The sequence below is a fragment of the Microplitis demolitor genome, chromosome 2 (assembly GCF_026212275.2).
Source record: "Microplitis demolitor isolate Queensland-Clemson2020A chromosome 2, iyMicDemo2.1a, whole genome shotgun sequence".
Taxonomy (NCBI): Eukaryota; Metazoa; Arthropoda; class Insecta; order Hymenoptera; family Braconidae; genus Microplitis; species Microplitis demolitor.
In genome coordinates, this window is record NC_068546.1 from 23,260,035 (window position 1) to 23,285,148 (window position 25,114).

General features: G+C 30.9%; 5 protein-coding genes across 8 annotated transcripts; 2 read left to right on the plus strand and 3 right to left on the minus strand.

Annotated features, from left to right (window-relative positions):
• Positions 1–1,077: 1,077 nt before the first annotated feature.
• Positions 1,078–5,394, minus strand: LOC103578045 (MIF4G domain-containing protein). Of its 3 annotated transcripts, none has more exons than XM_008558986.3 (7): positions 5,308–5,394; positions 2,643–3,004; positions 2,289–2,517; positions 2,108–2,226; positions 1,905–2,048; positions 1,702–1,830; positions 1,078–1,631 (listed from the first exon to the last, which is right to left on the minus strand). In XM_008558986.3, exons 2-7 carry the CDS (start codon positions 2,940–2,942, stop codon positions 1,401–1,403), a joined length of 1,152 nt encoding a protein of 383 aa, XP_008557208.1. In that variant the 5' UTR covers positions 2,943–3,004; positions 5,308–5,394; the 3' UTR covers positions 1,078–1,400. The 3 variants fall into 3 exon arrangements, with proteins under 3 accessions (XP_008557208.1, XP_008557209.1, XP_053592935.1); XM_008558987.3 differs by having other exon boundaries at positions 5,289–5,374; XM_053736960.1 differs by lacking the exon at positions 5,308–5,394 and adding an exon at positions 3,489–4,480.
• On the plus strand, positions 4,815–7,321 carry LOC103578044 (uncharacterized). The gene is made up of 6 exons (XM_008558984.3): positions 4,815–5,172; positions 5,239–5,488; positions 5,707–5,917; positions 5,999–6,197; positions 6,284–6,409; positions 6,824–7,321. The coding sequence occupies exons 1-6, from the start codon at positions 4,875–4,877 to the stop codon at positions 7,048–7,050; spliced, it is 1,311 nt and encodes a 436-aa protein (XP_008557206.1). The 5' UTR covers positions 4,815–4,874; the 3' UTR covers positions 7,051–7,321.
• An 852-nt stretch (positions 7,322–8,173) lies between these two features.
• LOC103578047 (CCR4-NOT transcription complex subunit 3) lies at positions 8,174–13,207 on the minus strand. The gene is made up of 7 exons (XM_008558988.3): positions 12,546–13,207; positions 11,911–12,143; positions 11,214–11,837; positions 10,768–11,104; positions 9,919–10,661; positions 9,640–9,849; positions 8,174–9,517 (listed from the first exon to the last, which is right to left on the minus strand). Exons 1-7 carry the CDS (start codon positions 12,568–12,570, stop codon positions 9,419–9,421), a joined length of 2,271 nt encoding a protein of 756 aa, XP_008557210.1. The 5' UTR covers positions 12,571–13,207; the 3' UTR covers positions 8,174–9,418.
• A 189-nt stretch (positions 13,208–13,396) lies between these two features.
• LOC103578048 (E3 ubiquitin ligase Rnf157) lies at positions 13,397–16,404 on the plus strand. Of its 2 annotated transcripts, none has more exons than XR_549437.2 (6): positions 13,397–13,675; positions 13,739–14,135; positions 14,198–14,786; positions 14,861–15,021; positions 15,143–15,432; positions 15,499–15,590. XR_549437.2 is itself a non-coding variant. In XM_008558989.3 (6 exons), the coding sequence occupies exons 1-6, from the start codon at positions 13,588–13,590 to the stop codon at positions 15,667–15,669; spliced, it is 1,677 nt and encodes a 558-aa protein (XP_008557211.1). In that variant the 5' UTR covers positions 13,397–13,587; the 3' UTR covers positions 15,670–16,404. The 2 variants fall into 2 exon arrangements, 1 of the variants encoding a protein (XP_008557211.1); XM_008558989.3 differs by having other exon boundaries at positions 15,162–15,432; positions 15,499–16,404.
• Positions 16,405–16,482: 78 nt separating this feature from the next.
• On the minus strand, positions 16,483–17,944 carry LOC103578049 (60S ribosomal protein L10). Its single transcript, XM_008558991.1, has 4 exons — positions 17,865–17,944; positions 17,686–17,715; positions 17,153–17,458; positions 16,483–16,861 (listed from the first exon to the last, which is right to left on the minus strand). Exons 2-4 carry the CDS (start codon positions 17,706–17,708, stop codon positions 16,531–16,533), a joined length of 660 nt encoding a protein of 219 aa, XP_008557213.1. The 5' UTR covers positions 17,709–17,715; positions 17,865–17,944; the 3' UTR covers positions 16,483–16,530.
• Positions 17,945–25,114: the final 7,170 nt, after the last annotated feature.

A 25,114-nucleotide genomic window follows, 5' to 3' on the forward strand; every position in this document is an offset into this window, starting at 1 on the left:
GGGAATAAAAATGAATAATTATATGATGAGTTAAAAATAATTGGTCGTGATTAAGAATACGTTTATTTTAGTTTGCATGTGAGTTAATTTTTAAATTATCGAGTTTGAGAAGTTAATTATATTTTTCATCGGGCATGAGATATGGTTTTTAAAAAAAATAATAAGATTTTTTTTATGAGAAAAAGTAAGCGGAGCTGAACCCGAAAATTATCGTTATTAAGTTCCGCGACTCCGCCTATTTTTTATTACAAAAAATATTATTTGGGTTTTTTAAATTTTATATACACAGAGATTTATAAAAAAAAATTATTAGAACCTTAGAGTAAATTATTTTTAAGCAGAGAAAAAATTTCAAACTGATAAATTTTTTAGACAAAAGTTTAACTATTGGAGTTTTGCTTCTAGAGCTTTAACTATTGAGTTTATGAAAAATATTAATGATAACTTTTTTATTGGAAATTTAAAGAGCTACAAAAAAGTATTGATTGATTTTTTTGATATTTTGAATATTTAAGCCGTAATTTAACATCTTAATAGTGTGAGTTTGAAATGTAATTTTACCTGTAAAAAAATGTTTTTAAGATAAAAAGTAATTTAACTCTGACGAAATATTTTTTTATTCACAGCCAAGTACATTTGTTATCCCTCATTACCAAGAGCAAGTCAAGCAAGCAGCATATTCCCCAAAAATGAAATATCACCAGCAGTAAATGCGAAAATAAAAAGGTTGCAAATTAGCTGAATAAGGAGATCAAGGACACGACTTTATTGGTTGCAAGGTCCTGGGTACGATTCCGGCCCAATTCCCCAGTCGTACGTGCGAAGATTTAAATCTCCAGCGTGCTCTTGCACATACATATTATGTGTGAAAGATCATCGAGTTTGTTGCGTAAAAATATTTATACAGCTGAATATTTAAATGAAAAACCATCCGGACATATATCACCATCATCTGATGCAACTCTATTTTCATTTAAATCAATAACATCTCAACATATTCATTGACATCAACATCATCATTATAAATAATAACATATACATATTTAAATATATACAATAAAAGTTTATTATAATAATAATATTTATTTTCATCTCATTAATCTCCATAAAATACAATAAAAATATTACAGGAAAACAATTAATAGGATCTACTGCAAGGTTACCGGATCGAGTCCGTCTGTTGGTATGACCTCGAATTAATTATTTATTTAAAATTATTTAAGATTTATTAAAGAATCGCGTGTTCGTTTACGTTTAGTAAATGCTAAAAAAATTAATCAATTAATTTATTTTATTGTTTAATTTATAAATAACAAATTTTATCGAAATAAATAAATATTTAAAATTTAAGTGAGAGTAAAAAATAAATATATTTATGTCAAGGGTGTAAAAATGATCGGTTATGATTTCGAGGAGCCGGGGTAATAATAAACGAGGGCGGAGGCAGGAAGTTGCCAGTGCGCAGCATGTAGCTCTATTATTTGCAATAGGATCTTACGAATTGCTGGTTGCGTTGAATTGTCAATGAGAAAACTATCCCGTACATTTGCTAATAATTGTTCCAACTGTACCGGTAACTCGACGTCTAAATCTTTCCCGATGCAGGTTAAAATATAAAACAAACATTCCATCTGTAATTTTGAAATTAACAATTAATTATTTTTATTGTTAAAATTAATTAATTAATTAATGAAGACTTACTTCAGGTAAAGAATTAATAAAAGAACCCTGCAGACAATCCTGACAACATTTCCACAAAAGAGTCAACAAAACTCTACCTGGCGGAACACCTTCGTGTTGTGTTTTTAATTGCAATTGCCGTCGTTTCAACTGTTAGATATATTCATAGATATAGATATTAATATATATATATATATACTATATTGAAATAGATGATAAATTACCTGACAATACATTTCATTGAGGAATGTCATGAAAGCTGAAAACCGATGACAGACTGAAGGATCGTTCAAAGACCGCGTGTGATCTTGATACAATTGCTGGCAGGTATTTAGCAGAGATTCAAGAAATGTTTCTTTTATTTCTTTCTAACAATAAATTATCCATTAATTATTTATTTTAAATTTTTAAAATATAAATTTGATACCTCAATTATTTTAATACAAATTTTAGCTGCGGGTTCCGCGTATTTCCGTAGCTCGACTACTCTTCCGAGGACATGTCTGACTAATTCCATCAAGGAACGGGAATTAAGGACATTAGGATCTGCGAAATGAATGATAAATTTTTTAACAATCAGGTAAACAATAAAATAAATAAATAAATACCTTCGATTGCTTTAATAAGTACGTCTTGTATTGCCGCAGGAAATTTACCTAGAGCCGCAACGTCGGATATATTATTAGCTTTACTAGCAAGTACGTCGCTATTAAAACTCTTTGACCGTTTTAGTCCGTAGGAAGAGACAAAGGACAATGATTTAGTCAATTTTCCCGGTTTAACTGTCGAATTAATTGTTTTTGGCTCGACATTGAAGTGAACCCGACTGACATTTGCCTAGGGCACAATAGTATTTTAAATAACACATTTATTTATCATAATTATTAATGTAAATAATTAATGACTAGATTAATTTATTAGCTGGGTTATCAATCAACCGATCAATGTCTCAATTAACTTACATGTAAGATATTACCGCTTGAGGCTGATGTATTAAGTGCGTGGGAGTGCCGCGATGCGCCGTGATAATTAACGATATTGTGACTAGGATGATAAGACAATTGTTGATGTTGATGCTGATGCTGATGTAGATGCTGATGTTGATGCTGATGCTGATGCGGTTGCTGTTGCTGCTGTTGGGCATACAAGTAACGTTGTATATTCCCGCTTGATTTACTGTGCTGCAGATAATAAGATCTGTTATCGTTTGTCATCGGTTTATTATTATTTATATTATGATGATGCCCGTCGTTGTGCTTCATTGTGAACTCTTTAGCGTGTACGTTTAATTGTTGATTGGCCGTTGTGATATCGTTTCTTCCTCCTGATTTATTAATAAATATTTACTTTTAATATTTTTACCTTATGATTAATGAGTTTTTTTAAATAGGAAATTAAATTCTAGAGGTGAGATAAAAAATATCAGAAAATATTTAAAGTTTTATTAATTACAAAAATTATTTTTTGATAGAGACAAAAAAATTTAATTTTTTTATTATTTCAATTTTAATTACTTTAATAAATTATTAATTATTTTAATGAACTTTATTTCTTGTAAACAGCGAAGAGTCTATAAAAATTAATAGATAAATTTTTTATTTCAGTTACAATAGAAGTGATTTATTAAAAATTTCAGTGATAATTAATTTCTTAAATTAACTTTGATCTGTAATTTAAAAACCGCTTTGTCTACGACTTCTTACTCACAAACTTTTAAAAAAATGAATAACATTAATTTCTAGAAATTAATTAAATCTTTAAACTTAATCACACAAATAAATTTATTTATTTTTTAAAAATGAAATTACCTGGTGGCCGATAAATTTCAATAGACGGCTTAGACTTAACTGCCGCAATAGCACTATTTTTTTTATCTAATAAATCCCGCATCTGAGAAATAAACCACCGAAACTAATACAATTTAAAATTGAAAACATAATTAAACATTTATATTCAAATTTATCTCTATCTATACTAATTGTAAGTTCTCAAAACCGCTTTAAAAAAAAATTAATAATATATTAAGCAATAAAAAATATTAATTTACAAATTTAAAAAATTAAGTATTAAAAGTTTCGTTAATCTAAAAGTTATATTCTCACTTCAACACACAAAAGAGAGAGTAAAGTCTGATGACTGGTAACTAATAATAGCGAACAGGCGCAGTCATACCGTCAGAAATCTACTTATATATACATATATATATATATGTACATAATTTATAAATACATATATATGTAACAAGCCTTTAAGACGACGGAAATAAAAAAGTTACTGACAGATTTTGTTCCTTAGACTGGACGCCCACTCTCATATTTTTATATCACACGTGCATTTAAATTACATCAACCAAAAATGATAATGCATATTCCATAAAATTAATTTTCATACTCATATCTAAATAATTTTAATTATTTAAAATAAATTATTCTGAGTCACTGCGCTCTTTAAAAGGAAATCTGTCTGCACTTTAATTGAATAATAATTTTTAATTATTTTATTAAAATTAAAGCATTTTATTTATATAATTGCATTAATTGACGCTGCAAATTCAAGTGTTCTTATCCTGAGTTAATACAAAATTATATTCTATGTCTTAATTATTATCGTTTATTGTTAATTGTTTGTTAACAAAAGACGCGGCAAATACGAACGTACATTAGCTAATGCGACGTGACGACTAACCAGTGACAGACCAACGATATGTCGCATCATATATTTAATATATGAGATCATGTCGTAATATATCCCCTCTTATATTTTATAAATGCATTTAATATGTAGGAATTACACTTATGTAGGTGTTGAAATATAAATGCTGCTGGAAATTTTTTAATTTTATTCAATTTCCCGCCTTTTTTAAAAGGAAATTCCCGCAACTTCCAAAGTTATTGTAAATTTTTTAAAAATAAAAATTACATAGCAACATATATTTTATACATGTATTTAATATATATGAATTATATTTATGTAAATGTTTGAATATAAATGTCACTATAAGTTTTTAAATTTATCGGGATTTCCCGTGTGTTTAAAAAATAATTCGCGCAACTTCGAGATTTAAAATGTCCAATGAAACTTTATGATTAATCTATCAGGAGACAATTTAACGATAGTATATAAATTTTTGAATTGATAATATGATTGTTAGTTGTAATTTAACTATTGCATGATATAATATTTCACTATTAAAAATGTGTGATAAAAAAAATTTTGAAAAGGACTCAGATAAATATGATTGTTACAGAAATGAATGTTTTTCCACAATTTACGATTACAATGCGTTGTCAATTATTAAAACAAGATTTCCTAAACTCAGTGTAAGAAACTATTATACCATCCAACCCAGTTTCGTTGAAAACAAAGTATATGAAGATATTTTAAAATCATATAATTTATGGCAGTATTACGTGAATTTAAGATCTGTTCCAGATAAAATGATATCAGAGTTTAGTAATTCTGAAGAAAATTATTTATGTACAGCTGTTTTCGGTAATTATTTATCAAAATAATAATTATCATAATAAATAATAAATAAATTTCGTTTATTAATTTCAGGACAATATATTGCGCTAGCAACTGTTTCAAATGTAATTATTTATACTTACAAAGACTTAAGAATCGTACCTTATCATTCCTTCAATATTATGATGAATTTAACAGTTACTGAATTAAAATTTTTTTATTTTGATGACAGAAAAAGTCATTGCTTATGTTTAATTGCAACTTCTACTGCAAGAGCAACAATGGCTTGGGATGTAGAGAAAAAAAGACCGCTTACTTTTAATGAACACGCAGACCATTTATGGTATGATTACTTTTAAATTATTACAGTTATTTGTATTAGAAAATTCGAGAATCTAGAAAAATTTTGTCCGGTAATTTTTCAGAAGTTACTAGAAATTTCTAATTACTAAAATTTTTTTAATAAGGCCCATTTTTCTTTCTTCTTCAAAATTCCTATGTCACTAAAATCCCTGTAATCTAAACATAGTAATGTAATAAATTTAAATAAATATTCAACAGTTCTGGAACAGCGCGTAATTTCTACACGTCATGGAATCTTACTATTAATAAATATAAAATAGAATCTGGTGTAGTGAAGGTTGAAAGTACTATAAATTTAGATGATTTGACAAAAGATGGAAGAAAACTTTTGCTCAATGATATTGAACACCTGGATCCAAAAATTAAAAATTTTGGAAAAATAGTAGCTCTTGATTCAAGTGAAATGGATGTAAGAAAATATTTTTTGTTCCAAGTGCGGGTAATTCATAGTCGTAGCCATTTCAATACAACTCGGCCATTTTGTTTCTAGATCTTTGCACTGGTTTGTCGTGTAGACCAAGGAAAGCTTGTTTTGAAACGTTTTGTTTTTGAAGACATTTTATTAATTTGTACTCATGGCGGATTACTTTATGACCGAATGAATCATTACTTACCATTACCCGAAGAATTTAAAAAAGACAAAACAAAATTTTATCTTACGGTTGATGATTATGTGATTTGCACTTGCGGTAAGTTGGAAAAATTTGATTTTTAAATCTAAAAATTGAATGAAACATATTTATCTACTTTTTACTACTTATTAATTACTGACTAGGTCACAAACTTGCTATTTACGATGCAGTAATAAATAATTGGGTAGTCCACGACGTATTTGAAGAAACGAAATACGTAGAGACTTTGATTATTCACTCGAATTTACTTCTCTTGGGTCTTAATACTGGTAATATTTTTATTAAATTGACGAAATAATATTATAAATTATACACAGAAAAAAAGTATTTCTAGGAGCAAAAAATTTTAACTCGCCCTAATAAATTTTTTGCATTATAAATTGAAAACGAAAATTTTCTGGCACCAAGAAATCCTTTTCTTCTGTGTATGTGTAATTGTATATTCAAATTCAAGATCACATCTATATCTAAAATATATATAGATATGAAATTAACAGGAACGTGAACAGTAATAAAACGTTTATTATACTTTGACACATTTTTATTTTTGCAACGTTTTGGACAATTATTTGATCTTCATCAGGCACCTAGAAAATAAACACAAAAAAAATGTGTTAAAGATTCTGTTATTGTCTACATTCCTGTTAATGTCATATATGTAATTTTATATTTACTTTTTTTAGGAGAAATTTATGCTTATGACGTCAGTATTCCATACAATATGTTGAAGAAAAATTTTTTCTATCCAGACCCAGATAGCGAGTTTAAATACACAATTAATCTCAACGCCGGCCGGATCATTGCATTTAATATTCATGAACATGAAATGATGATAAATGACGAAAAACATTTTTTTCCTTTTCTTCTGATAACAACTGAAAGACAAACTTACCTTTTAAAATACAATTAAACAAATGTTTCTAATGATTGACAGGACCGCAGAAATCCTTTAGATAGACTACTTGACTTTTTGAATCCATCGCCTCATCACTGATTTGTACTTTACTTTGATCAATTACTTAAAAAATTACTGTGTTCTTTTTTTTAAATTTAATTTTTATAAATAAAACAAAAATCTTTCTTGATAAATCTGTTAATTGTAAAAAAAAATTAAATTAAGGAATATAAGTAAATAAATAAATGAATATCGAATGTGACGATAATGAATCATTACGAAGCATAAAATAATAATACCTTAACTCAGTAATTAAATATAAATGAAAACTTATTTTTAAGACTAATGACTATTTATAACTACAGTACACAGCAAAAAAAAAGTTAATAATCATTACTGATAATTTTTATTGACAAAATCGCGTAACTAATTTATTTACTAACATATATATATATATATTTATAAATATATATATAAATATATATTGTATATTAATTTTACGTAAATTTAAACTATCAATTATTAATGTAATTATTTATCACTGAGACTCCGTCGCAGGAGAAATTTTGACGTCCTCAATAAAAAAATCACTTTTTTTTAAATTTCAAACATTTTTTACAAAGTTTCTGTATTACGGAAGTGATTAATTTAAAGTAAAAATGAAAACTAATATCGATGCTCAAAAAGTAAATTTTTTAACTCTATTATACCCCCCCCCCCTCAATTTGAAATTTATTGCCATGGTTTTAAAAATTGGCGGAAAATATATCGCAGTTAGAAAAACATTACTGTGACTTTTTTATCTCACATAAAATTAAAAAAAAATTAAATGTGTGATTAGATTTTCTACTGAGGACGTTTATTTAAAAGAGATCTCGACAAAAAATGCACGACTGAAATAAGTTGACTAATTCTACATTAATATTTAAATAGTACTGAATAAACTGTAAATAAATTTATAATTAAGAATTAAAAGTATAAGATATCGATATAGTAATAGTAGTAACTATGTATATACATATACAATTTAATTTAAAGTATTCAAATAAAACGTATAACGTTTATATATTGAATTGGGAAATAAAATATATTCCGTAATAATTATAATTCACTATGTCTACACATTCTGTACAGTTAATTCAAATTCAAGGATTTAATACCTCAATATACTTTATACAAAAAGGCTACTTATTATCTATCATTAAGACATACCATAGCATGATAGTGCCCCACCACCAACGCGTTTGATTTTATCAATTTTTTATTTTATTTTACTCAATTTTGGTTCATTATTTTTCATTCGTTTAACAACATTCCCAAACAGACCCCCCACTTTTTAAAAATTTTCAATGACGTCTGTCATAACCGTATTCAAATTTTGTCAATTAATTATAAAAAAATTAAAGCATTAATTAAAAAAAGGACAATTTCATCGACATACAGATTAAAAAAAAAAATGACTTACAATTGCCATCAATTAGGAGTCAAATTTGAAAATAAACTTTAGTAAAATCTTCATATCGATTTCACAATTCAAATTTTATCACTAAAATTTATTTTCCACATTTTGTTCAACTCCTAATTGATAAGAACTGGAAGTAATTTTATTTTAAATTTATACTTGATGACAATTGTCTATTTTTTAATAAATTAATAAAATTTTAATACGGTCATGAAATTCGAGTCATTGAATATTTTTAAAAAATGTAGGCACTGTCTGAGAATGTCCTTAAGCTATTAAACTTTTTTTTAGATTTATAAATTTTATATATCAAGTGTTAATATTTAAAAATTCCAAAGCAACTGGTGGATGTTGCACTGCATGTTTGTACTGGTATTACAGAGTCAGTCGCCAGCGAGCATTATCACACACCGCACACTACGCGCTAAAAGTGTTTATCTCGGTGTCTCACACACATTTTTTTTGTTTGTTTTTTTTTTTCTTTATAGTAATCGTAGTTTACAATTTTATGTCCCTTTAAAATGGACGTGGCTCCTTATCATCATAATCAACAGGGTATTCAATCTTGATTACTCGATCCCGGTTTGTTTTAAATAAAAGTTACATCCAAAAGAGTAATTATTACATAGAAATAAATTCAAACGGATCGTTTTTTTAATGCACATGAAAAAAAAAAAATATATCAAGTACTCGTTTAAATTTAAATTAGCCAATAAATTAATCAAGTAAACGAAGAACAATTAAATAAAATAGATGTATATATAGTGTACACTAATTTATAATGTATAAAATAAAATCTATTTACGATTTTTAGTCAGTTGTTGTTGATTTAGACAATTAATACCGGTGTACAGAATTAGTGCATTTTTCATAGATCCTCCGCAGACGTTAGACTCAAAAAAAAAAAAAAATTATTATTTTTTAATTAAGATCTCGGTCTTCTAAGTACTTGTACTCGAAAGTAAAGCCTTCTTTTTTTCTTTGCCCCCATTTTTCGTAATCAAAGTAGATATATGTGCCCTAAAATAATAATAATTATTATTTTTATTAAACAGTATCAGGTATTTTAGTCCTTTTAAATAGTGGCGCGAAAATCCGGGAAATATTTATATTTAAAAATAATAAATATGTACTGAACTTACTTGTTCATACTCTTCGTTGATTATTTTTGGCTCTTCGTGCCTTTGGAACCACATCATGTACTTGGTGTGAAACCTCCAGCTTTGTTTTTTTAGTGCTTTGGCTGCCAAATACTGGCCCTTAGAACCTTCCATATAATAAAATATAAAGAAAAGCGTCTCCGTTGACAGTCGTTGGAAGAATTCGACAGTATCAGAGTGTGGCAGCTGTACCTATTTATTAATAATCATAAAACAATAGTAATAATAATAATTTAGATGATAATAATGAGAATAAAATACCTGCTGATAATACGGCGGTGTCTGGCATAAATTTCTGGGCAAATAAGACCTGAGCCTCTCAGAATCAGAAGGATGTGGCATATGATAAAAAGCAGCTTCCATCATCTGGAACTGCATCTGATGTTCCTTTTGCAGTGGGACCGGCCCAAGAGGAGCTACACCGAGTAACGGTGGAATATGTGCCTCAGATGTGGCATTATTTGTCTTTGAATTATCAAAAATATTCCTGGTGGGTTCACCAGGTGGTATCTCGAGTCCAGCTCTTACGATAACTTGCTGCGCAATCGACTTTAGAGACGACATGCCATCGGGGAGTTTTGATATGAGACCGTTGGCAGTGGAGGGAATCGGAGAGCTGGCATTTACTGGCGAGGGCCTGCTGCTGTCTGAAGAGTGCGGGGAGGCCGGGGGCACCGGTGTCGGTATCTCTGTGTCGTTGCTGTTATGATTCTGACTCGGCTGATGCAGTATGTGCGTCGACTGAAGATTCGACCCACTCGACGGAGCTACGGGATTGCTGTGCAGTTGCTGTTGCGCGACATTCTGCACCTGCGGCGAGGTTATCTGCGGCTGTGACGTCAACTGCAGCGATTGATGTTGAGGCGCTGGTGCCGGAGATTGCAGTTGCGATGACGTTGTCAGCTGCTGTTGAGACTGCTGTAGTTGCTGCGCAATTGACTGAGATACTGGTGAAGTAATGCTAGACATTGATGATGACAACAGGCCATTCTCGCTACTTTGAGCTTAAATAATATCCGACAATTAATAATCAATAATTTTAATGGCATCCAATTCATTTGGAAAATACCAGATAGTATTGAGAGTAAATGAATAAAAACAATAACTTACATGATATTTTCGAGGTAGAATGAACAGTTTGTGAATTAGTGTGCGAAGCAGCAACGGTGGCAAAATTACCGGCATTACTCGTAGCAACATGATTGTTATTCGAATTAGGCGAGCTATGGCTAGGTGTCATGGGAATGGTTTTACTTGGTGTACTGCTCGTTAATGTACTAGGTTTACTATTATTATTATTATTGTTATTATTATTGTTATTACTATTACTATTACTATTATTATTATTATTATTGTTGTTGTTGTTGTTGTTGGCAGGACTACCCGTCGTTGGAATGCTCGTTTGCGACGAGTTCAGTAGCGGCCTAACTGCGGTTGGTTTAACGGGCTGCAAAAATACAAAATATTCAATGTAATTCACTAGAACGCCACACTTAATGATAAAGATAATAATTTTAAAAAAATAACAATAGCATTAATGTTATTAGTATCTGAACCTTGGTTTTTTTGTCGTTATCAGTCGAACTATCGCTCGAGTTATTGTGCATTGTAGAGCTTAAAGGTGGAGATGGTATCGGCGAAGTACAAGAGTTTGTCGAAGTCGGAGTCCCGCCGGTTTCGTTGCTGTTATTGCTGTCAGTTGTCGCCGAGGAGGGAATGCCCACACCCGAGAGCTCCACTTCATCCAGGCCAATTATGTCATCATAAATGTACTCATTTTCCTCAAAGTCCGGCTCTTGGGAGGACTCGATGTAGTACTCGACGTCATCCTTTATCCGCTTTATCGTGTTGACTTCAACGGACATGTTATCTAGCATGCGGAGCAGCGTCTCCAGTTTACATATATGGTACCGGTGTCTGTCGAGTTTAGACTTCAACTCGTCCATCCTGTCCTGCTTGTCTTTGTCCAGCCTCTTCTTCTTTCCCGCCAGCAGCGACTCGATCTCTGACTCAAAAGTGTCTAACTGTAGATTCAACGTTTCTATTGAATTCGCCAGCCAGTTGCTCACTTCCTCCCGTTCTTTTTGAGCTGGATCGAGTTTCTGTGCAGCTCCCAGTCCTTCTTTTGAGTATGCTTTAGTTTTAGTTTCTCTTTCCACGACTTTGAATCGTTCCATTTGCTGTTAATTAAAATTATAATTCAAATAATTAATTTAATAACAACAATAATAATAATTAAAAATATTTAACTACCGTTTCAATTAATTTTCTGTTTTCAAACAATGTACTTTTGTCTTTTATTTCACCAGAAGCGATCCAGCTTTTAATCTGGTCACGTAACCTCTGGAGTTTCTTGATTTCCTTTTTGAGATCAGCCTCATATTTTTCCTTCTGATTGCTGTTGGTCGCATTGTGCACCTTCTGCCAGATGTCCTCAAACGTTTCCACACCTTCAGAAACTTTCTTAAGGCACCTATCTATTTCACCTGACAAACCAAACAACAAACCCAATTATTATTTAAAATTAACAACAATAAACACTTGTTATCTCAATTAAAATCCATTATCAGTCGTCACCATGACATATCAACCCTGTAACTGGGCATAAACACTAAAGTTTAAGTGATGATAATCCCTCAGTACCTGAATCAAGGCCCCGAGAACACAAAAGCGTCAAAATAACTAACGTTACAACAAAGTATATAACCAAGCATTTAAATTCGGGCAATTAAATCCAGGTCCAGGTGCTGTCACCAACAGCTCATCAGGACTCGCAGCTCATCAGCGGCCAGTTTTTAAAATATTTTTTATTTTTTTAACGTGAGAAAAATAAGTGGATGTAAATAAACATATAGGAAATGGTTTTTGTTGTAAAATATTATTCTCACCTTGCAACTTTCTCGTCGCAGCCATGGCTATGTAAACATATGGTTTAATAATTCATGCATAGTCCAAATATCAAGTTAAATATATAAACAAAACAATTGATTGGTTATTATTTATTAAATAAACTATTTTAAATAAAATAAATAACTATTAATTTATAAATTCCGTATCAACGATATGATTGTTAGCGGAGACTCTCGATGGCCACAAGATGGCTTCCGTTTTCAAATGACAACGACCAACCAGAACAAACCGATATATTATATTGTAAATTCTTCTTGTTGCTGCTACAAGAAAAAACTTAATGCCAATATTTTTTTTTAGATTTTTATTGTCACGATGGACATCACTGGAATTATCACCGAATTTCAAATATTTTAACTTATGATTGTTTTTATGTTTATTTTTAAAACCAATTTAAACTTTTTCAACCAAACTTTGGTTTTTTTATTTTTATAAATTATAACCTCACTCGTATTTTATTATTATTTGAAAATTAAATAATCAGCGACCTGATGATTATCCAATTTTAACAATTATTACTTTATTTATTTATTCATACAGATTATGACAGCATCAACAAATGGTATATATTTATTTATAATTATTTAATACGCTGTTATGAACTTGCGCATTTACACCTTTGTGCTCTATATATATTTAAGTATATAATATATGCTCTGGTAAACATAAAAGTATAAACCTTGAACCTCTAATCCAGAGCACTAGCATCAGCACTAGCACCAGCATCACTGACCGATTGAGTATTTTTATAATTTTTTATCCAAGTTCCAGAGGCCGCGACCAAGTACTTCTAGATTAAAGGTACAGGCTACTATTCATTTTATTTTTTATTAAAAAAAGAAAAAAAATAGTAGTTGGGAATAGGAAGTAAACAGTTACTTGGAGGTGTTGCTAACAAGCTGTCAAAAAATTTAACAACTTTGACCTGGACCTGAACCCGAACTTGGATCAAGACCTGGAGTTAGATCAAGACCTGGAACTGGTGATTTAAAATAAAATTTGATTGAGTGAACTGTCAAAATGGGCTCGTTGACAAGCAGACAGAATGCTGGAGTTGAAGAAGTTGACATTGTGTCAAATCATGCATACAAGTATCCACCGCGATCAGGTAATTTTTTTTTTTTTTAAATTTAATCACGGCGGCAGCTAATTTGGTTGGTAACTTTGCTAGGAAATTATTTTGGAAGCCACTTCATTATGGGAGGCGAAAGATTTGACACTCCGCAGCCAGAAGCATATTTATTTGGAGAGAACGCTGATTTGAATTTCTTAGGAAGCAGGCCGACACCTTTCCCGTACCCGCCACCGCAGGCCAATGACCCGACGAAGACTCTGAAGAGTTTGGTCAACATTAGGAAGGAATCCTTGAGATTAACCAAGAGCATTGATCCAGCGCCGACTTCCTCGGAGTCAAATGACACCATCAATGCAATAAAACACTTTGGTGAAGGTGATGTTGATAAAAAAACCACGAGGTTCAACATCGAGTTCACTTTTGACTGCGATGTCAGATGCGCTATTACTGTTTATTATTTTTGTACGGAAGAAATCACCGCCAAAGGAGTATCGTAAGTTATTTAATTAATTAATTAGTATTTTAATAAAATTTTAATTAAATTTGATTATGTAGATACGTGCCAAGAGACCCATCAATGAACTCAGAGACGTATCACTACAAAAAAGGAGCTAACCAACAGTTTATTCAGACCTCACATGTCTTCGACCCGAGTCTTTACAATGAAGAAGATTTGCTTTATAATACGGACAGGGAGATTGTGCCGATAGCGATCCATTGCGTGGCTGAGGAAGGCTCTGAAGAGCCCAAGCAGTCTCACACGACGATAGCGGTCGTCGAGAAACAGTCTGATGGGTCATACATCCTGAAGGCTCTGAAGCAAAAGCTGTACGTGGATGGTCTCTGCTATTTGCTGCAGGAGATTTACGGGATAGAAAATAAAAATACCGAGAATACCAAGCAGCAGGGCAGTGACGAAGATGCTGAGGACAATGGATCAGAGTGCGTTATCTGCATGTGCGATGTCCGCGACACATTGATCCTGCCTTGCAGGCATCTGTGTCTCTGCTACGGGTGCGCTGACTCTTTGAGGTATCAAGCCAACAATTGTCCAATATGTCGCGCACCATTTCGTGCTCTTTTGCAAATAAAAGCACTGCAGAAAGCTACTGGAGCCATTATTTCAAATCCTCCGATGCCTGAAGTAAGTCAGCACTGGAGACCACGTCAGACACTGGACTCTTCAGATGTTAGATGATCATTTATAATTATTTTTAGGGCAGCTGTGAAAATATTCCATCTGGTTACGAAGCTGTGTCACTGATCGAAGCTTTAAATGGACCATATACTCCAAGAGTTGTTGTCCCAGCTCCAGAATCTCCAGATACTCCTGACACGGATACTGCCAGTGCAATTCAGGCTGCTGAAGTTTTAAACAGGTGAGTTAATTATGAGATTGTAATTGTAATTGGTAGTGGATCTAATGATTGGTTGATGTAGACTTTAAATTGGCTAGCAGTAATGATGTAGTTGTTGAATAGAAATTAATACAAACGGTAGTAAAACTACCCCATTGCAGATCTGCAGAACGAACGCCGGTGTCGAAGCACACGGGTCTAAAAGACGGAGAAACGATTGTGGGTGCGAGGTCCAGCAGCGCGACTCCCTGTCCAACACCAGAGTTCCGCATGTCTGTGCTTCTGGCGAGAGACGAGACCGTCGCGTCACAGAAGGAATTGCATGGACGATCCCCTGGTATGAGGAACAAAACCAGTCATCCGCGTGATAAGAACTCCAGGACTCGGGATACTCTGAGACTCGTTAATGAAAAACAGCCTGCTCACTACGACGTAAATATTTTTTATTTACTTACTTATCATTCTCATTATTTTGTACTGAGTGTAATTTATCACCAGCCCCAAGGACAAGACGAAGACAGCGAAGCTGAAAAATTGTCCCCGCTCCTAGACTCCGCCACCAGTGCTGACGGGCAGTCTCATCATCGCATCTGCGACCTGGACATCGACGACGAGCTCACCACCGGAGTTAATGAGAACGATAGTGAAATAAATTGTAATTCCCATTGACAAAGAATTAATGTCTACACAAATTTAATGTCCGAGTCACCGATTATCCGTAAGGTCTACAAACAATATTGAATCTCCTGTATAGTATTCAAAGTCGCGACTAACAAATGTGATTTATTAATTAATTAATTAAGAGCATTTTCAGACAATACCCCCCACTTTTTTAAAACATCTGTCAACTGTATTGAAATTTTATTAATTAAAAAAAAAAAAAATGGAGCAGTAATAGAAGAATGGACAATTTTGCTGATATGAAATTTTTAAAAAATTACTTGCAAATAATTTTTTTTTAAATTTATAGAAGCAAAATTGTAACTCCGTTGTCCTTTTTTTAATTAATTGATTAAATTTTGATACGATTGACAGTTCAGGTCATTGAATACTTTTAATAAAAAGTGGGGGGATAGTCTGAGAATGCTCTAGACTCGTTATCAGTTATCAGCTGTAAGGCTTTGTATATTTAATACTTTTGAATCTTAATACCCATTAATTAGTTAATTAATTAATTATTAATACGAGTAAATAGATTTTTTAAATCGGAATTATGCTAGAGCGTTAATGGTACGCATTTACTAACAATTTACCGCTTAGTCATTGTTCTATTGACAATTATTATTATTATTATTATAAATTATATATAAATATATATTATATTATATATCTATTGTATTTATATTAAGAGGTAATTATTATTGTAATGTAAATGAATTTTTCAAATTTATATCCATTATATACATATATATGTTATCTTAAACCCTACCATGACAGGTGGAAAAAAAATTTTTTTTATGTAAATAAAATGAATATTAAAAATATAATTATAGATGGAAAGTTTATTTATTGAGACAATCAACAGAGTAATTAATTATTGGCCAAAAGTACGCGGAACTTTTTCCATTCTGACAGCGGGCCGTGTTCTGGTAGATATTTAACGTTGCAACCGTCTGGTGCAAGACGTCCAGCGTTCTTTAATTCTTCATACTCTGCACGTTCGTATTTTGTAAATCCCCATTTCTTGGAGACGTAGATCTTTTGACGTCCGGGGAACTTGAACTTGGCACGACGCAATGCTTCGATGACTGAAGCCTTGTGACGGTCGGATGACCGGACGCTCATGATTGGCTGTCCGATATTGACACGAGCAACGGTACCTTGGGGTTTGCCGAAAGCGCCTCTCATACCGGTCTGGAGTCTACGGAATAAGTTTATTTGATTATTGATGATTGACAATTGACAAGTTGAGACAAAGACTTGGTCTGGGTTGGACAGTAATTTAGAAGATCAGCAAATTTATTTTTTATTCGCCAGCGCAAGCAAAATCACGCAGTCAATATCTTACTGTCAAAATATTGAATTGACATCAGAATGCTAGGACTGAATTTTGAATTTACTCTAATTTTGACAATAGGAATATAAAATTGAGATGTCAAACTTCAGAACACAGTCTGAGTCTGCTTCCTAGTTAACTATAAAAAAAAATTACCTATCAGCTCCAGCACATGACAACATTTTGTTAATTCGGATGACATGGAACGGATGTAATCTCATACGAATGTGGAACTGGTCCTTGCCAGCATTCTTTACCATGTATTTGTTACAGCAAATACGTCCTGCCTCAAGAGCTTCGGAACTCAACTGTTCATACTCATCGGAAACTAGATGGACACAAAGTGGAAAATCTTCCACGCTGGCTTTCTTTTTACCGAGATCGAAAATACGGATCTTGGGGTCTGGAACTCCTCGACAAAACCGGGATTTTGGGTACGGCTTGTTTTTGCAGTAGCGATAACTGTAAAATTTTTAATTGATTACGTTAATTTGATTATTATAAAACTCAATTGCGTCATATGGGATAACCCAACTTTTGGTTTTAATTTTTTAAAATTGATAACAAATAATGTCAATGAATGGATTAATTGTGGTGATTAATTCATTTAATTGAGAAAGTAATGATTGGAGTTCTGGAATTTTTGATATTTAATTAAATTAAAAAAAAAAAAACAAAGCATGACTTACCACCTAGCTGGACGACGACCCATCTTGGAACTGTAAAAAAATACAAAATAACAATAAGATAACGAAAAATATAAGTATGGATTTATAAATAAACAAATAAACTTTATAAATATTTATAATTTTAGTTAATTATCACAAAGATTGATTAATGTTCAACAGATCAATAAATAAAACTTTACCGAGTAACCGTTTCCTCTGAGGTTGTTCCAAAAAAAGGACAGAAGTAGGCTGCGGGTCGTTTTCTCTGAAGTCTGTTGAATAAAGCTGAAAGGAAGATGGCGCCCAGTTGGAAAAGTCGATAAATTACCTCACGAACTTTGGCGCGTGTTTTAAATCATCAACAATCTTGTTTTTTACAACAGTGTTGAATCGCAAAAGTGAAATAAAATCAATTCATGCAGCTCACAAGCAGCTCACAACACAAAAGTGGCCCTTTGAAGAGTCGACCCACCATCAATAAAACCTGTGAATGACACATGAATTACACGATTAGAAATTCATTATGGAGGATAGTTGTAATTGAATATAATTGTCACTTATAGATCTATAGATATCGCACGTGCGCCCGAGTAAGGAAATTTCCAGCAAGCTTGGTTTTGGTCACATCTTTTTCGTTTTTTATCAGAGCAAATTTGTCGCTGCAAAATAAAAAAAAAAAAAATAACAATTTACTGATGTAATTTTGAAAACAAAAATTATTACGTTATCCGTCAGACGGCGTTGTCAATCAATAAAAATGGCCGACTTTTGTTCTTTTTTAAATTAGTATAATTTTTTTTTACTCCAGTAAATGTTTCATTGAGCTCCCTTAAGTTGGCGGGGGGAATTCGATTTTTGGCAAATTTTTTTTAGCAATTCGTTTGTTCGTCGATTGTTCGTCAATGTTCGCTATAAATAATTATTTGTTCGTTCTTTATTTTTTTTTAAATAAATTTTTAAAAATTTATTTGAAGTTAGCGGTGACTATACTCATTTTCTATCTTTTTTAATTTTTTTTCCATTTATCTTGATTTGTTTGTTAATACCCCACCAAAAATAGCGTTTGTTTGTTTGTTTTTATATTTATAATTAATTATTAAAATTTTAATTATGCCCGTTGATCTAATAGTAGTTGTGCGCATGCGCAAGTGTCTGCTCTAGGTTTAAAATTTTTTATTGTTTTCATTATTATTTATGTTTTAATTAAATTAGTAATCTTATCAAGTAATTATCAAATCCTGTTGATCATCTAGCACATCGTAAGAGTATCCAGGTATTTATCGGAGAGAAATGTCAATAAGCCACAATAAAATATGAAACGAAAGAGTCCTCAAAGAATCTTAGAAAACCACTTTTAATATTATTATTATTATCTTTATTTATTTAATATTTAATACACTCGACTAATTATTTTGTTTTATCAATATTAATTATGTATTAAAAATACTGAAAACATTTTAATGTTATTTTCATTTACTCTTTTATAATTTACCGCTCTGTTTTGTAACTTACGTGGTGTGTCACCTATTATCAAGTATTTTAACTTGCCGTTCAACTAGTATTTTTGTGTTACACAGTTGGTCTCATAAATAGTTGGTAAACCAATTACTAAATTACAAGTATCATCGAAGTCAATAATAAATAAATATAATATTGGAGCAGGTTTGTAAAATTAAACTAATAATTAATTATTTATTTAATATTAGAGTAGACTTATACAATTGAAGTTATTAATTATTCATTTGCGCAATTTTTATAAATTTATATTTTGCGTCTACATTGAGACTCAAAATAACTTAGCCTAAGAAATTTGATGAAAATTTTAATTAATATTTATTATTAAACATCATTTTATAATTAAAGATGTTTTTCTAATTTTTTTTTTTTTTTTTTTTTTTTTTTTTTTCCAAATATTAAAATTTTTTTTATTTTTCAGTTTTGAAAACAATATTTTTATACCACTTATCAAAATGGAGCTCAACTCTATAATGTTTCACCAATCGGATGTGATTCTTTCATCTAATCTCCAACATTATTTGTCCTTCATTTATATGTAAGTATATTACCATTAATTATTAGTACTGCTATTAATAATTTTTACATCATTTTATTTTTTAATTATAAATGTGTAAGTATTTATGATCTTGGCGATTCTTGGAGTAGTTCAAATGTTATTATAGAAGTCACAGTTTATTGAATTGTTAATTATTTCAAGCTGAAATTTATATTTATAATTTTACTAGCCGACCTGATAATAACAGATACAACAAAAAAAGAATTAGCGAAATCGGCCCAGCCGTTTACGCCCGATGCTGTAAACGAGGGAAATCAGGATTTATTTGCATATATAAAGATATGCATTAAGAATATTCAAACTTATGTTTGCGTATTGTTTGATTGCGATTTTTATGTATGGAAAGCGCCCAATTTTAAGTAATAAATAAAAATTTCTCTTTAAAATTACATCGTTTTTAATTTTATGATCGGAACGTTTTAATTCCGTTTTAGGCATCGTGGGAACTGATTAATTATTTTATTGTTATTAATTTCAGATTTTTTTATTTATTCGAACACCTTTTTAAGATGAATTTTCCCAGTGACAACAAGGAAAAGTTCAGCAAAATTATTAATTGGAGTTTATTGGTAAGTAGCTAGTTTTGCAAACAGTAAAAAAATTATCATTAATAATTTTTTTTTTTTTTTTGCACATAGTAAAATTAAATATTTAAATCAAATTCTATTAGAAATAATTAATTCCCAAGTAACATACACCCAACTTTAAGATGTCTTTAAAAGGATAAAGCAAATTTTCTTTTGTCTCAAAGTCACCTTTTTCGGTGTAAATACAACATGCAAATGTTAGTCCCGGAGCGAAAATTTGTGTTGTTTTTCCTGTCTTATGTCAATTAAAAAGTCGTTTAGATGACTTATTAGCTACTATTTGTAATTTTTCACTTTTTGTCGTCATTTGTGTCAAGTCTTTTAAGTAGATATTTTTTCGGTGACATAAATTTCTGATCGTTTTGTCAACATGTTGGTGCCTTATCGATGTAGCACAAAATTGCCTAAAAACTGATTCCTGATAGCCAGAGTTACTGACGAGAAAGTTGGTGTAAATGAGTTGCGAACAACTTGACGACGAGTTGTCGACAACTTTCAGCTTTTGTAACTGTATTGACTACAAGTTGTCGACAAGTCTCTTGGAAAGTTGCGATCAATTTATGGAAAGGCCAACTTGGCGGCAGGTCGCCACCCTGGCTATCAGGGATATCTTATAGATGTCACAAAGGCAAGTGTGACACTTGGGTTATTATCAGTCGATAAATTAGGTGATACAACCTATTATTTCTAAAATCTAATCCAAGGAAATATTTATTTATTAAAATATTTATTAGATGCATAGTAATCAGGCTGACGAAAACATTTTAATTCCTTTCTTTTATAAATAATTATTATATAATAATTATTTATAACAATTATTTTTACATAATAATTATTTATAATAAAATAAATATTATTTTCTACGTTGATCACTTAACTTAAATTGTGGTAAACGGATTATTTGCTTAAATATATTAACTTAAATTATTATTTTAAGTAAAAAATAAATTGATGCTGTATGGACGTCAATTAATTTTTTTTTTCTTTTCATTTCAGGTTTTATCAATCATTAACTCAATAATGCCGAGACCACTGCTTGTATCAGATGAGGACTCAATAGCTGTTATAAAAAGATATATGAGCTACTTCTGTTCAGATACCTTGCCAGCATACTCTGCTGAGGTATGGTCGAAAATGTCCAAGGAACCAGAATTTGTGGGTAAATGGAATACTGCAGCAGTTAGGACCAACATAAAAGACAATCGTAGGGGGATTTTGACTAGAGCAAGAAAAGAATGTGGATATTTTTCCCAAATAATTAAGAAAAAATTCACTTATAGTAATAATGATGATGATGACAATGACAGCAATGATAATAATGATAATGATGACAGTGATGATAATAGCGATAAGGATTATTTTAATAAACTATATGCTAAAGAGCGGGATGATGTTCCATGTTTTCATGTTGAAATTGCTAGAGGTGTTTGGGAATGTATGTATAAAAAAGACAATAGTTGTAAAAATCCTAGGTTACAGCCGAAAGTGTGGACTGACACTATTGCCTTTGAATTATGGCATCAGTTTGAACTACCGTGTGCCTTTGTATTTAAAAAAGGCACAATTCATGAAAATGGAAATTATTATGCGACATTTATTGGCAAGTGCAAAAGTAAAGTGTGCAATAATCCTATTTTTGGTTACATCGAAAACAATCCTGGGGACAAAGGTTCTGTTTTTATTAATTTTCGATGCCGGGATACTCGTTTTGAAGTTCATGATGAAGTTACAAGGCCACTGCAAGCCGAGCGAAGAAAAATGTTTAAAACTATGATCGATGCAAATGGAGTTAAGGGAACTATTTTGGAGCAAGCTAAAGATCTGTTAAAACCAGGTAGTACTCAATGTCCTGTTCTATTCAATTCTAATGTTTTATATCAAGTAAAGAAAGAATCTAAGGAAGAAAAGTTGAATGTCAAGCCAGAAGATCGGAGAGATTTGATTAAAGCTATTTATCGTATCAACGAGGACGATAATCCTGCTCATCAAAATTTTATAAAAGTTGTAATTGATACGCCTTTTTCAGTATTTTATGTTTCACCGCAACAAATCCATTGTTATAACGAATACAGGCGTCTTCACAGACACTATTCTTCTGTTTGTATTGATGCTACAGGAGGTCTTGCAAAAAAATTTCTAGACAGCAAAAATAAAACTACGAGTAGTATTTTTTTATACCAAATCGTAATTAATTTTAGTAATACTTCACAATCTGTTTATCAAATTTTATCGGAAATTCATGACACTAAGACCATCAAATTTGGACTAGAAAACTGGCTTAGTAAAGTTTCGCCTCCGACAGAAGTAGTCTGTGATGGATCTCGTGTCCTTTTAAATGCCTCCTGTTTAGCTTGCAATAATTTTTCTTTATTTGATTACGTTAATAGGTGTTTTCAACATGTCAAAAACGGTGCTTCACTTGACTCTGTAAAAACTTTTATCAGATTGGATACGGCTCATTTTATTCATGCTATAAGTGGCTGGAAATGTTGGAAATCGGTTATTCATCCAAGAATTAAATCATTTTACTTATACAGTGTTGCATTATTGATGGATTGTAATAATTTAAAAGATTTTGAAAGAATCCTTGTATTAATTTTGATTGTCTGTGGCACCGAATATGATGATTCTATTGTTGATTTTGATGGCGAAATGATAACTACAAAAGCAGCAAGGTCAGAGTTGGAAAAATTGATTGCCAAAAATGAATCTCAAGACTTTATTAATAATATTGAAGACAAAATTAAAACTATGGAGTTTGATCAAGAAAAAAATGAAACTTTACGCCGAGAGACCAATACTGATTTATTAGAAAAAGACACTACTATTTCAAGTTGGATAAATAATCTTGTCGCTTTTTCATTGAATGTTCATTCTGATGGTAGTAATGATATTAATAATTTAAACACTTTTTATGTACCTCTATTTAAAGATTCATTACTTAAAGAAGTGAGAGAGTTTCCGCTATGGACGAAAGTTTGTATTCATTACACGAGTTTACGAGCAACTTCTGCGTACATAGAGCAAGCGTTTAAAGAATTGAAAGAGTTATTAGGTAAAATGATTTCTCTCCCTGCACGTGTTGATTACTTAGTTAAAGCTCATCTTAAACTTATTGATGGTGGTGTCAAAATTTTTGAACGCGAATTGTTAAAATTCGTTAAGAATTACCATGCTAATAAGCAAAAAAATGATAAAATAAATAGTAATCCTGAAGACGAATTATGCAAAGAAGATTGCGAACCTAACGATAATTTACTCAATGAAAATTGGAATGGACAAGGATATGATATGAAGCACAACGACTGTGATTGGTTAGATTCAGATTGTCATTTATTCAATGAAGATATTCCCACCAATTTTAATACTGAGTCATTTAATTCTTCTGAAATTGATAATAATAACGTTTTAGATAATATTGATTGTAGCGCAAATGAAAATAACGAAAATTTATATCAGCCGAATTTAAATAATTTAGTTAATCTTGATCACAGTTATTGTTCCGATAATAATTCACCATTGAATGAAAACAGTTTCGATGCCGCTGTGGAAAAAAATTTAAGAATGATTAAAAAGGAAGGTAAATACTTCAAAAGTTTTCCCGAAATCAATTTAATAAACAATTTGGCGCCTTCAAACAAAAAAGAAGAATTTTTATTACAAAATGGTAATAAAAGCGGACCTGTCTTTTTTCAAAATGAATCCTGGTTTGCTTTCAATACGTGCCCATTCGACAGTATTGTTCAGTTGATTTTCTATGGATGTTTACAAAATGAAGAATTTAATAATTTTGTTAGCAATTCTTCAAATTCCACTTTTAATTTTGTTACCGATTTTATGTCAACAGGATTAAAAAAAGATATCTATGTTAAACGATTTTCTATTTTACATCCTATCTATCAAGACACTGAATGCACACAAAATCAAATGAATATTGCCAATCGTAAAACTAAAAACGTAAATCGTTGTATTAATTGTGTAGATAACGTGAATAGTTTGTGGATTAAATTATTTACAAGTGAACCAAGTGCATTCGAAAATAATTCATGTTCATCATTCGGCTGCCAAGATTATCAACGTAATATACCGGTTTTGACTGCAAATTATAATTTAATCATGGAAAAAGGGTTTAAATGTTTGCAAGAAGCATTACATTTTAAAAGCATAGCTTATAATAAATTTTGCACAAGCTGCCAAAAAAAACAAACAACCTGTAAAACGACACTTAATCGATATATTTACATTGAATTAGACGTAAAATCGGTAAATGAAAAAGATGGAACTTCATGTAAACTTGGTGAATTACCGAAGTGTTTGGATTTAAATGAAACACATTCATCAAAAAAATTTAGTTATCGGTTGGTACATCTTTATTACATCTGAAATACAAATGATTTGTTTCTATATGATTTTTTTTTTAATTATAGCTTGACAGGGGTTATTGGTTATAACTCTTTTCACTACATCACATATTGTAGAAACTTGACAGGAAATTGGCGATTCTACAATGACCAACTAGAAAAGTCTAAATTTATTAGTGAACGCACGAAAATTGTACCTCATGGGATTTTTTACACTTTATTCTCACTGTAAAAAAGAAAAATATATTTATATATTTCAGGTAATTTCTTCAAATTTCTATAATTTTCTTTTATTTGTTCGATCAATTATATTATAAGAGAAATTTTTATTGTAACACTAAAAATAATTTTTTGTTTCGGTTCACAATAAAAATTATAAATAACTATTAACAAAGTCAGCTCATATTGAATTTTGAAAACAATATAAA

Coding starts and splice junctions, on each gene's coding strand:
- LOC103578048 (XM_008558989.3), top strand. CDS start 13,588: ATGGGCTCGTTGACAAGCAGACAGAATGCTGGAGTTGAAGAAGTTGAC. Junction 14,136..14,197: donor ATCACCGCCAAAGGAGTATC/GTAAGTTATTTA, acceptor TTGATTATGTAG/ATACGTGCCAAGAGACCCAT. Junction 15,022..15,161: donor GCTGCTGAAGTTTTAAACAG/GTGAGTTAATTA, acceptor ACCCCATTGCAG/ATCTGCAGAACGAACGCCGG.
- LOC103578045 (XM_053736960.1), bottom strand. CDS start 3,570: ATGCGGGATTTATTAGATAAAAAAAATAGTGCTATTGCGGCAGTTAAG. Junction 3,005..3,488: donor TGAAATTTATCGGCCACCAG/GTAATTTCATTT, acceptor TTAATAAATCAG/GAGGAAGAAACGATATCACA. Junction 1,632..1,701: donor TTATTAATTCTTTACCTGAA/GTAAGTCTTCAT, acceptor TCAAAATTACAG/ATGGAATGTTTGTTTTATAT.
- LOC103578044 (XM_008558984.3), top strand. CDS start 4,875: ATGTGTGATAAAAAAAATTTTGAAAAGGACTCAGATAAATATGATTGT. Junction 5,918..5,998: donor TTGATTCAAGTGAAATGGAT/GTAAGAAAATAT, acceptor TTTTGTTTCTAG/ATCTTTGCACTGGTTTGTCG. Junction 6,198..6,283: donor TTATGTGATTTGCACTTGCG/GTAAGTTGGAAA, acceptor ATTACTGACTAG/GTCACAAACTTGCTATTTAC.
- LOC103578047 (XM_008558988.3), bottom strand. CDS start 12,570: ATGGCTGCGACGAGAAAGTTGCAAG. Junction 10,662..10,767: donor TTCTACCTCGAAAATATCAT/GTAAGTTATTGT, acceptor ATATTATTTAAG/CTCAAAGTAGCGAGAATGGC. Junction 9,850..9,918: donor CACCGCCGTATTATCAGCAG/GTATTTTATTCT, acceptor ATTAATAAATAG/GTACAGCTGCCACACTCTGA.
- LOC103578049 (XM_008558991.1), bottom strand. CDS start 17,708: ATGGGTCGTCGTCCAGCTAGGTG. Junction 17,459..17,685: donor GGTCGTCGTCCAGCTAGGTG/GTAAGTCATGCT, acceptor AAAATTTTACAG/TTATCGCTACTGCAAAAACA. Junction 16,862..17,152: donor TCATGTGCTGGAGCTGATAG/GTAATTTTTTTT, acceptor CTTATTCCGTAG/ACTCCAGACCGGTATGAGAG.